At 43.5% G+C, this 12,484-nt stretch overlaps 2 protein-coding genes across 2 annotated transcripts; both read right to left on the reverse strand.

The window, feature by feature from the left end:
* Positions 1–846: 846 nt before the first annotated feature.
* LOC134061981 (toll-like receptor 13) lies at positions 847–2,989 on the reverse strand. The gene has a single exon (XM_062517846.1). The coding sequence runs from the start codon at positions 2,968–2,970 to the stop codon at positions 898–900; it is 2,073 nt and encodes a 690-aa protein (XP_062373830.1). The 5' UTR covers positions 2,971–2,989; the 3' UTR covers positions 847–897.
* A 3,617-nt stretch (positions 2,990–6,606) lies between these two features.
* Positions 6,607–12,098, reverse strand: LOC134062057 (toll-like receptor 13). Its single transcript, XM_062517929.1, has 3 exons — positions 11,982–12,098; positions 10,804–10,883; positions 6,607–7,401 (listed from the first exon to the last, which is right to left on the reverse strand). Exons 1-3 carry the CDS (start codon positions 12,096–12,098, stop codon positions 6,978–6,980), a joined length of 621 nt encoding a protein of 206 aa, XP_062373913.1. The 3' UTR covers positions 6,607–6,977.
* Between the last annotated feature and the right edge of the window lie 386 nt (positions 12,099–12,484).

Below are 12,484 nucleotides of genomic sequence, written 5' to 3' on the forward strand. Positions count from 1 at the left end.
AAAATGGTTGAAATAGCAGAATCATCAATGTCAGCATAAGACTACTCGCTGCGTGCCGCCACTGTTGTTTGAATTAAACACTCGCTTCGGTGCTCCTGATTGGTTCATCATTTTTTGCTCCCTGGAAGGAGTTTGGATTGCCCTCGAGCCCAGACCCTTGTGTGGAGTTCAGCGAAACGCCTCTGGTGGAGCATGGCGGAACTACATGGGTCTGGCTAGAGTCAGGCTATGGGAGTTTAACATAAGGGGTCAAATACTTATGCAGCCTATATTTGAATTTATTCACGATACATTCTTCATTCACAAAGAAAATTGGTGTCTGATTTTTACTCATTTTTTAAATGAAGGCTTAAGATCAATTTGCAAAAGATGGTTTTATATTCCTCTTTTAAATCAACTTGGGTTTGCATGGGTTCAAATACTTCTTCTCCCCACTGTATCAGAGAACGATCTACATGAGATAGATTTGTAGAGTTTGTGTATTTATTTTCCCTTTACACATGGCAATGTACAATGTACAGTCACTACTAATTTCTTTGTTATTCAAATTAGCAACCAAACAAAACAATTCAAATACATGTCATAAACTACTCAATATTGATAGAAAGAGCCAACTGTAAATATTATTACATATTTTATGAGATTATGACATATTGTCACAGGTCGCTCTTACTTACATGGCTGATGTGATTCTCAAACTAACTGTACACAATAGTTATGAAGTGCAAGCTAAGAAACAAATCTGAAGATTACATTTCCTTAAAAATCAAGCAAAACAATCCTAAATCTTTTAAATGATTTGAACAAATATAGTAAATATCTTTATGCACACTACTTTCTGCTACATTCTGGTTGAATTGAAGTAGTATAAGGATTCCAAAAATTGCACATGGTGACTCATTGCACCCTGTCTGGCAACAGTTTTTTCCACAGTCTTTCCCAGAATGCCTCCTGTTGGGCTGGGTCTTGAGGCCACTCTATGTAAGTCCTGGTCTTGACGAGTCGGGCCAGCCTGTGATGGGCAGAGAGCAGGTTAGAAGGGATCTTCTCCAGGAACACCAGGATCAGCACATCCCTGTGCTCCACCTGCAGCCGGTAGGTGCCCAGCCGCATCTCCAGGGAGCACCAGTTGCTCCGCAGGTAGTGGCGGCTGACCAGGCAGAGGGTGCGGCGGCTCCTGTACAGACTGTCAGTTATATTCTCCACAATATCCTTCCCCAGCTGGAAGTCCCGGCTGTGCAGGCAAAGCTTCAGGAATGGGGGTCCCCTGCGCTCCAGGTTGGGCAGGAGTTCCTCCATCACCCAGCGCTCGTCCCTGCCACTGTAAGACACAAAGGCATCATGAAGGTAGCGCCCTCTGGTGTTCTGGTGGTGACGCAGTGCCTCATTCAGCCAGCCGTGAGCGATGTGGTAGAAGGCCTGCAGGTAGTCTTTGGCCAACTGATGCAGCAGCACAACCGTCATGAACAGCAGGAGGAAGCACAATGTGCTGACAAACAACACAAACCCCACATCCAGACCCCACATCCAGCAGTGGGCCTGGCCATAGCTGTCTAGGTCCTGGAGCCCACCCCCAGACAAACACTGGAGAGGATTGTCCAGGGGGTTTGACATAAACACCTCTGTCTGTTGCTTATTCCTTGCCCAATGGAGGAACCACATATTGTCACAGGTGCAGCGCAGTTTTACCTCACTGACTATTGCAGACTTCAGGCTGGTCAGGTGTTCAAAGAAACCTGTTGTAAAACTGACTTCTGTCTCTATACTATCAATGAAAAAATACTCCAGAGAGGTCAGATCCAGACTGAGCTCGCCCTCCAAAGAATCCAACCAGCACTGACTAAGTGTAAAAATCTGTAGTTGGGTCAAGTTGTGAAACATGTGACTGACACCTGGATCATTGATAAAGTTGACACGTTCAATATCTAAACTCTTTAAATTCACCAATCTGTTGAGGCAAGAGAGACTTTGGATAGTGCTGGAATGCACCTGAGAAAAATCCAAGGAGACCACTGATGTGAAGTGACAGAGAGCAACTGTATGTTGAGGCGCACAAATGAACAAGTCTGTCACAACATAGAGTTTGGTAACAGATTGTAGAAAGGGTCTACTGCATCCCCATAAAACAATCTTCTGGCCGGAGAGAGTGAGACTCAAGTCCACGTCTGGGGTGCTGTCATCAGCGATGACCAAAGTCATAGGGCGCACAGCAGATGTGATGGTGAGTTCAGACAGGTTGCGAGGGAAGCCCCCAAAGATGAGACTCAGGTTGAGAACTTGCATTCCAAAGGGCTCAGTGTTGGGAAGCTTCAGATTCCCGAGATGGAGAATCCTAAGGGAGGGCAAATGGGCAAAGCATTCGGCTTCTAAGTGCATCAGTGGATTGTGTTCAAGCATCAAACTCTCCAGGGTCTGAAGTCCAAAGAAGGTGTTTTTTGTTAGTTTAGAAATCTTATTCATTCTGAGATCCATGTGTCTCACCTCACTTAGGTTTTTAAAAGCAAAGTCTTCAATTACTTGAATTTTGCATGCAGTGAAGTCTAACATTTTTACATTTGAAATATCTACAAACACTTCGGGTTTTAAAACATACAAGGGTGCAGTGACTATTAAGCTCTGCAGCCCACTAAGTCCCTTAAAAGCAGACTGAGATATGAGGAGTTCTGGTGTCATTCCACTCGAATTCCACCCAGGAGTTTGTAGGAATAGTTCCTGCAAATGGTGAAGCCCCTGGAACGCAAAGTCTTCTATATGAATATGACTCCCTAACAGATACAGTCTTTCTAGGTGATTTAGGCAGACAAATGGGCTGTTTCTGAGTGAAAAGTGTTGTCCAGATTCGTAAACGAAAAGCTTCAGTGATGACAGAGAGACATTGGTTTTACATAGAGAAACCAGAGACTTGTCTTCTGTCAGTGGGTTGCCCCAAAAAACAATACGAAAATGTTTCACATTTTTAAAGGTAGACATGAAGCTGAGATCAATACTTGTCAGCTTTTCTCCTTCCAGTGCAATTTTTTCCAGTTTAGAACATTTTTCCCATGATGACTCTGAGTACTCTTGTAATGTATTGAAATGCAAATGAATATTGGTGACAGACAGTGCCAGTGCAAGTTCACAGATAGACTGTATGTTCATCTCTGCCAAGTACAAATCCATCTCTTCAATTTGCTGGATTCCAGAGTGTACGAGTTGAGCATGGAGCACATCACTCATTGGCATGCTTAATAATGATACCTTCACTATGGCTTTGAAAGCACTTCTGTCTATGCTGTTGGCATGTGGAAATGAAAACATTACATTTCTCAGAGAAGGAAACTGGATTGGGCCATATGAGCAATTTGGAGTTGTTAAGGTCTCCACATCCATTTCAATACTTAAGTATTCAAGTGAGGCTGAAAAATATGACAGTTTACAGAGCAGGTCTGAGAAGTTCATATCTCCTTTAACACCAAACCTTTTCATCTGACTCAATCCATCGAAAACATCTGCTGCCATTTCTGATAGAACATAGTTTTCAAGTTTCAGTTCCTCCAGATTGTACAGATCATGAAATACCTTAGATGGTACCGACGGATTGCAGCGTTCTGTGCAGGTCATGGAGAGTAGGTGCAGGTTGGTCAGTCCCCTGAAGGCCTCTGGCTGGATTGCAGACAGACAGCCATCGATATACAGGCTCCCGAGACTGTGAAATTTAGTGAAGGTTGCTGGCTGAAGTGATGTTCCATTGCTAATCCAAAGACACAGAATTTCAATGTCCACCACGATAGCAGATAGATCTAGCTTGATGTCAGAAACATCCGAGCAGACGACTGTGGCATTTCTGCGTGGGCAGTTTCTGAAGAATTGTATTTCGTAGTCTTTGTATAAAATATCTTCATAGAACAGCAGGCATTTGTGCGACACCCAGGCTCTGGTGCAAAACACTTGCAGAGAAACAAGCAAAACAACGTGAAGAAGAGGCATCCTCACCAAGATTCCAAAATCGGTCTCAACCAGAAGGACTCACTGGTCTTCTGAAGACACAAAAGCGACTGAATGCTACTCTTCGGGATGCTCAAGTGTGACCGTCTTTGAGGCTCACAAGCAACTTTACCATCCATTTTCATTTATCCCATGTACAAACAGGAATATTTGTAGTGCTCTGTGAGAAACGCCTACATGCAAACACGCCTACAGTATATCTGAAACACATCTACTTTCACTTCCTCATCTGTGTGGGGCCCTCTATGAGTCTGGCTTAAATGTGCCCTCTGCTTAACATATTTAGGGCCAAAGCACCGAGGTGCAGCCGCTGAAGCGGCGTCTGTACCGTAGGTGCAAGGCCCTATTGTTTTTGAACAGATTATTATTGTTAGGGCCCGAGCACAGAGGTGCGGCTGTTCAAGAGCTCCACTGGTGTGTTACCATATTAAATTTAAACTGTATAGTGAATATTAGAAGAATTTGAGTTATGTGAGATTTTCAGATTTTTGCACATCATGTAGTTTAAAAATCTTGAGGGGTTGCCCAAGAGGAATTGTGAATAGATTTTTGAATTTTTGAAGTATGTTGAAATGACGAAGGTTTGAATAGAGGTGTCTTATAAAAGAAACAGGAAGTTGGTGTTAGAAAACAGTGAATCATTTGAATGAAATGTAATGGAGTATTAGTTGGTATGTTTGTAGTGACAGTCATATACACATTTTGATTTTGACGTATTTGTGTTATTCAATAGCGCATTAATGATTGTGGTTGACAAATAGTTTTACCTAAAGATATTATGAGGCGAGTTTACAAATAGTAATACTCATATCAACCTATGCTGCAATTTTGACTTTGTTACTGTAATTACAGAATATTAGTTACATAAATCTGATGATATCCACATGCCCAAACTGCTGACCTAGTCTAGTGTCACCAGCTGACCAAATAGGAAATGTGACAGACATTGACAACACCTTGGTTGAAACTTTCCTAAATATTGGAAACTATGATAAGGCTGACACTGACATGCCTAATTCACATGTCTGGTATAGCCTCCCCATACTCAATAAATTTTTTCGAGCACTACCAGCTGTTATCTGCATTGCAATGCATATCACAAAATGTATGTCATAAACTAATAACTTGGAAGCATATCATTGTACCCTACATGTTTGTGGTGTAATGCTGCCTGGTGACTGCCATCAGTATAAAACATCACATCACACGAGGTGAGCAAGTGCTTCCAATGTAGAAACGTGCAATAAAACAAGTAGCACACAGAAGTAGCACACATCAGATATTTGAATTTGACAAACGCACATGTTGCTCTGTTAGGTTACGAAATGTCATGGGTCGCGTACCAGAGGTGCTCGGGCCCACCATCGCCGCTTGCGGCTATATTGAAGCTATGGGTGCCTCTCATTATGCCTCCTCGATCCTCGATGCTCGATCCTCGAGGGGCGTTCCCACTGATCTATAACTAACACTGGATAGACTATCCCATTGTTTCCCCCCCATCATTCTTTATGTAGATCAGTGAGGATCGAGGCATCGAGGAGCGAGGGAGGACGAATAAACGCTGCATGAAACGCACCCATTGTTTTCCTAAAGGCCAATTCACACCAAAGATTCACGACGAGATGCAACAATAGGATGACCAGATGTCCTCTTTTTGAGCAGTCTGGCTGGAGTTTCAAAATCACTCTGGATTTTGTTCTGCCAGGGGCGAATTATCCTGTTTGACACACCATGCCAATCTCTAGCTATGGTGAAGGGTATGTGGTGATGTGAAGCTTATCAGGATGCATATATCCCGGGACCCGGGTCCATGAAATAGCTGGCCTCTTCTGCTTCTATGGGAATGTTAACCTGACTCTCGCCAGATCTGGGACTTCTCGATAGGAGATGTATTTCTGAAGGCGGGGCCTTGTAAAAAAATTCTTGCATGTGATTTGATAAACCACTTGTCCGTTATCTTGAATGACGTGCTAGGCTACTTCAAGCTCTTGCCAAACCCGGTCGGAAGAAGAGTGAAAACATCCTTGCCACCAATAAATGTCTTCAAAACCATTCTCTGTTCATCTTTTAAAGACTGAATACTCGATAGATTCGACAAAATGGTTGAAATAGCAGAATCATCAATGTCAGCATAAGACTACTCGCTGCGTGCCGCCACTGTTGTTTGAATTAAACACTCGCTTCGGTGCTCCTGATTGGTTCATCATTTTTTGCTCCCTGGAAGGAGTTTGGATTGCCCTCGAGCCCAGACCCTTGTGTGGAGTTCAGCGAAACGCCTCTGGTGGAGCATGGCGGAACTACATGGGTCTGGCTAGAGTCAGGCTATGGGAGTTTAACATAAGGGGTCAAATACTTATGCAGCCTATATTTTAATTTATTCACGATACATTCTTCATTCACAAAGAAAATTGGTGTCTGATTTTTACTCATTTTTTAAATGAAGGCTTAAGATCAATTTGCAAAAGATGGTTTTATATTCCTCTTTTAAATCAACTTGGGTTTGCATGGGTTCAAATACTTCTTCTCCCCACTGTATCAGAGAACGATCTACATGAGATAGATTTGTAGAGTTTGTGTATTTATTTTCCCTTTACACATGGCAATGTACAATGTACAGTCACTACTAATTTCTTTGTTATTCAAATTAGCAACCAAACAAAACAATTCAAATACATGTCATAAACTACTCAATATTGATAGAAAGAGCCAACTGTAAATATTATTACATATTTTATGAGATTATGACATATTGTCACAGGTCGCTCTTACTTACATGGCTGATGTGATTCTCAAACTAACTGTACACAATAGTTATGAAGTGCAAGCTAAGAAACAAATCTGAAGATTACATTTCCTTAAAAATCAAGCAAAACAATCCTAAATCTTTTAAATGATTTGAACAAATATAGTAAATATCTTTATGCACACTACTTTCTGCTACATTCTGGTTGAATTGAAATAGTATAAGGATTCCAAAAATTGCACATGGTGACTCATTGCACCCTGTCTGGCAACAGTTTTTTCCACAGTCTTTCCCAGAATGCCTCCTGTTGGGCTGGGTCTTGAGGCCACTCTATGTAAGTCCTGGTCTTGACGAGTCGGGCCAGCCTGTGATGGGCAGAGAGCAGGTTAGAAGGGATCTTCTCCAGGAACACCAGGATCAGCACATCCCTGTGCTCCACCTGCAGCCGGTAGGTGCCAAGCCGCATCTCCAGGGAGCACCAGTTGCTCCGCAGGTAGTGGCGGCTGACCAGGCAGAGGGTGCGGCGGCTCCTGTACAGACTGTCAGTTATATTCTCCACAATATCCTTCCCCAGCTGGAAGTCCCGGCTGTGCAGGCAAAGCTTCAGGAATGGGGGTCCCCTGCGCTCCAGGTTGGGCAGGAGTTCCTCCATCACCCAGCGCTCGTCCCTGCCACTGTAAGACACAAAGGCATCATGAAGGTAGCGCCCTCTGGTGTTCTGGTGGTGACGCAGTGCCTCATTCAGCCAGCCGTGAGCGATGTGGTAGAAGGCCTGCAGGTAGTCTTTGGCCAACTGATGCAGCAGCACAACCGTCATGAACAGCAGGAGGAAGCACAATGTGCTGACAAACAACACAAACCCCACATCCAGAGCCCACATCCAGCAGTGGGCCTGGCCATAGCTGTCTAGGTCCTGGAGCCCACCCCCAGACAAACACTGGAGAGGATTGTCCAGGGGGTTTGACATAAACACCTCTGTCTGTTGCTTATTCCTTGCCCAATGGAGGAACCACATATTGTCACAGGTGCAGCGCAGTTTTACATCATAGACTATTGCAGACTTCAGGCTGGTGAGGTGCTCAAAGAAACCTGTTGTAAAACTGAGTGTGGTCTTTATACTATCAATGAAAAAATACTCCAGAGAGGTCAAATCCAGACTGAGCTCGCCCTCCAAAGAATCCACCCAGCACCGACTAAGTCTTAAAATTTGTAGTTGGGTCAAGTTGTGAAACATGTGACTGAAACCTGCATCATTGATAAAGTTGACACGTTTAATATTTAAACTCTTTAAATTCACCAATCTGTTGAGGCAAGAGAGACTTTGGATAGTGCTGGAATGCACCAGAGAAAAATCCAAAGAGACCACTGATGTGAAGTGACAGAGAGCAACTGTATGAGTATGATGAGGCGCACAAATGAACAAGTCTGTCACAACATAGAGTTTCGTAACAGATTGTAGAAAGGGTCTCCTGCATCCCCATAAAACAATCTTCTGGCCGGACAGTGTGAGACTCAAGTCCACGTCTGGGGTGCTGTCATCAGCGATGACCAAAGTCATAGGGCGCACAACAGATGTGATGGTGAGTTCAGACAGGTTGCGAGGGAAGCCCCCAAAGATGAGACTCAGGTTGAGAACTTGCATTCCAAAAAGCTCAGTGTTGGGAAGCTTCAGATCCCCAAGATGGAGAATCCTAAGGGAGGGCAAATGGGCAAAGCATTCGGATTCTAAGTGTATCAGTGGGTTGTTTTCAAGGATCAAACTCTCCAGGTTCTGAAGTCCAAAGAAGGTGTTTTTTGTTAGTTCAGAAATGTTATTCCACCCGAGATATATGTATCTCACCTCACTTAGGTTTTTAAAAGCAAAGTCTTCAATTACTTGAATTTTGCACTTAGTGAAGTCTAACATTTTTACATTTAAAATATCTACAAACACCTCGGGTTTTAAAGCATACAAGGGTGCAGCAACTGTTAAGCTCTGCAGCCCACGAAGTCCCTTAAAAGCAGACTGAGATATGAGGAGTGGTGGTGTCATTCCAACCCAATTCTCAAGAATTCCTAGCGATAGGTACTGCAAATGATGAAGCCCCTGGAACGCAAAGTCTTCTATATGAATATTACTCCCAAACAGATACAGTCCTTCTAGGTGGTTTAGGCAGACAAACTGGCTGTTTCTGAGTGAAAAGTTGCTAGATTTGTAACTGAAATGCTTCAGTGATGACAGAGAGACATTGGTTTTACAGAGAGAAACCAGAGACTTGTCTTCTGTCAGTGGGTTGCCCAATAAAACAATATGAAAATGTTTCAATTTTTTAAAGGTAGACATGAAGCTGAAATCAATACTTGTCAGCTTTTCTCCTTCCAGTGTAATTTCTTCCAGCTTGTAACATTTTTCCCATGATGACTCTGAGTACTCTTGTAATGTATTGAAATGCAAATGAATAGTGGTGACCGACAGTGCCAGTGCAAGTTCACAGATAGACTGTATGTTCATCTCTGTCAAGTACAAATTCATCTCTTCAATTTGCTGGATTCCAGAGTGTACGAGTTGAGCATGGAGCACATCACTCATTGGCATGCTTAATAATGATACCTTCACTATGGCTTTGAAAGCACTTCTCTCTATGCTGTTGGCATGTGGAAATGAAAACATTACATTTCTCAGAGAAGGAAACTGGATTGGGCCATATGAGCAATTTGGAGTTGTTAAGGTCTCCACATCCATTTCAATACTTAAGTATTCAAGGGAGCCTGAAAAATACGACAGTTTACAGAGAAGCTCTGAGAAACTGTAATTACCTTTAAATTCAAATCTTTTCACCCGACTTAGTCCATCAAAAACATTTGGTGTAATTTCTGATAGTGTGTAGTTTTCAAGTTTTAGTTCTTCCAGATTGTGCAGGTCATGAAATAGCTTAGATGGTACCGACGGATTGCAGCGTACTTTGCAGGTCATGGAGAGTATAGGTGCAGGTTGGTCAGGCCCCTGAAGGCCTCTGGGTGGATTGCAGATAGACAGCCATGGATATACAGACTCCCAAGACTGTGAAATTTGGTGAGAGCATTAGCTTGAAGAGTTGATCCATGGTCTACCCGCATACAGAGAACTTTGATGTCCTGTGGGACTGTGGAAAGATCCAATGCCAAATCAGAAACATTCCAACAAGAAGCTCTCAGCTGAGGACCTGGGCAAAAGTCTAGTTTATAGAAAGCTGGAAATGTGGCCTCACCCACTACAAAACATTTTGCAGACATCAAGGCGAAGACACAGGCCACATCCATAGCCATAATCAGAAGAACGTAACGAAATTGCATTTTGTGAGAATCCCAAAAGACCAAACAGTCCTTAGATGTTAGGATTAGTGAGAGGAGGTCCTGGCCGTGAGTCCGCTGGATGCTGTTTGAAGAGATCCCACTGGGTGCTGCCTGCAGCTGAAGTGGCTGCTGTGCGAGTGAAGGGTGTGTGTAATGGTGGAGTTAGTGGTGGCTGCTTTTGCTACTTCAATGCCTTACATGGAGAACGACACTCAGCTCAAGAAACAGCATGTGCTATTTATAATGCAAAAAAATCTGCCTTGCATGTAGTGAGGTGTTACTGTAAGTCACCCAAATGTCTGCTGTCAAGAGACAGAAATATGCGGTTGGACAGAAATATGAATATGGTCTTTTCTCTTTCTCTTCCTCTATCTCTCACAACTTCCCATTTAGACTTCTTTTCGTAAGCCTAATATGAAGTTGATTTGTCTAGATGTAGATGTAGCAGGACTCGTGCTGCATTCCAGACCTCATCCAAACGAGTGGGAGGTGGGACCTACCCTACCTGAAAGGTTCTACCTCCCACTTCAAAGCGTTCCAAGCATTTTGGAGTGGGAGGTATAGAAAACATGGGTGACCGCCGTAACGTTAGCATACCATCGTAACGTTAGCATATTAGGCTAACTGTATAACGTTATAACGTCACTTTCACAATACGTTGTATTTTTTGTTGACACAATTTTAAGTCATAATATGAAGAACAAGTTAATTACCGTGTCTAAAACAACCCTACCCTAAAGTTTATAGCGTATTCCTTAAGTTACCTTACACGGTGCATGTCTCCATGGGCGCCGCCATAATCCTCCCACTTCAGTTTGTTGAAGTCGGGGCACCCAAACGTCTGCTGTCAAGAGACAGAAATATGCGTTTGGACAGAAATATGAATATGGTCTTTTCTCTTTCTCTTCCTCTATCTCTCACAACTTCCCATTTAGACTTCTTTTCGTAAGCCTCATGTGAAGTTGATTTGTCTAGATGTAGACAAACTAGATGTACCGCAAAGCGGTACAACATATGCCCGCTCAGTCCTGCACATGCTCTCCGCAAAAATGAATCACGCTTGTCCATTTGTTTTCATCTCCTACTCCATCCCCTGCTGCAACTTTTAGGAATGTAAATTAGTGTGTGCATGTGTGTGCTCACTTTTGTGTATGTGTGCTTCTCCCTCTGTGAGTTTTCGCTTGAGAGTGAGAGAGTGTGTGTGTGTGTGTGTGCATCTGCTTGCCTGCATTTGTGTGTGTTTTATGTTTTTGTGTGTGTGTATGTACCTTGTGTGTGTGTGTGTGTGTGTAGGTTCACTGTATGTTTGTCTGTGTTTGTGTGTGTGTGTTTGTTTATGTGTGTGTGCCTGCGTGTATGTATGCATGTATGTGCGTGTGTGTGTGTGTGTGTGTGTGTTTGTGTGCGTGTGTTTGTGTGTGTGTGTGTCTGTGTGTGTCTGTGTGTGTATGTATGTGTGTGCGCAGCTGCGGAGCTTGGGAAAAACCCTTCTTGCTACAGGACAATATATCCATACCTTGTCCCCTGGTACAAAGGTCTGTCCCTGACATCACATGTCGTAAGCCTGAAGACGATCCCTCAGTCTACGAAAGTAGTCCAGTTCTTTTCCCCCAGCAATCTTGGGTTCAGGCAGGGCACCAAACACCAAGTGAACTGATGCCCAGAGCAGGCATGGACTGGCTGAACTACTGGACCGCAGTGCGGTCGGAGGCGGTTGGTTCCCATAGTACCCTACTCCCACTGAGCCAGGTCTAAAGAACCTGGGAGCGGAGCGTCCTGGGCACTAGAAGAAGCTGTAGGAAGTAATTTCCTCCTCAGGGGCCTGCCATCTCCGGTAGGCCAAACCATTGTGGAGCTCAAAGTTGCCCCCATTAGGAGTAGTAGGCTTTTATCTCAGGTTCATGCTCCCCATCTGCTTCCTGCTGTGAGAGGACAGCTTCACATTGCTGGCATCAGTGTCCACGATGAAGGGCTGTTGAGGATCAGGGTAGGAGGGCAGGATTGCTTGGGAGGATGCCAGGTCGCACCAATGGAATCGTCTACCAGGGCCCAGCAGCATTGCCCATCGATTTGGCAAATCAGGTCCCCTGGTGTGACCGAAACAGTCAACCAGTGCATACCGGCCTCAGAGAGGGGTTGGCGAGTGGAGTGGTGGTCCCCTCACTGAGCCACTCCACTGTCGTTTCCCATGAGAATCTCATTAATAAACATGAATTAATAGTATGTCATTAATGACATCAGGTATGGACAACAAACTCACTGTACCTAATGCTCAAGATGAATTTGTTGTCCATACCTGATGTCATCAATGACATACTATTAATTCATGTTTATTAATGAGATTTTCATGTATAATTAATGCATGAGTTAATGAATTAACTCATGATAATTCATGACATTTAGTTAACATGAATTCATGTGTAATTACTTTTCTTTTGTCTCCAT

Source organism: Sardina pilchardus, chromosome 17 (genome assembly GCF_963854185.1).
Source record: "Sardina pilchardus chromosome 17, fSarPil1.1, whole genome shotgun sequence".
Taxonomy (NCBI): Eukaryota; Metazoa; Chordata; class Actinopteri; order Clupeiformes; family Clupeidae; genus Sardina; species Sardina pilchardus.

Excerpts from the sequence above, each read along its gene's own strand:
- LOC134061981 (XM_062517846.1), bottom strand. The coding sequence starts at position 2,970 with ATGTCTACCTTTAAAAATGTGAAACATTTTCGTATTGTTTTTTGGGGC.
- LOC134062057 (XM_062517929.1), bottom strand. The coding sequence starts at position 12,098 with ATGCTGCTGGGCCCTGGTAGACGATTCCATTGGTGCGACCTGGCATCC. Across the intron at positions 10,884-11,981 it reads TGGACACTGATGCCAGCAAT|CAGACGTTTGGGTGCCCCGA; the intron begins GTGAAGCTGTCC and ends GTCTCTTGACAG. Across the intron at positions 7,402-10,803 it reads GGAGACATGCACCGTGTAAG|TGGCAGGGACGAGCGCTGGG; the intron begins GTAACTTAAGGA and ends TGTGTCTTACAG.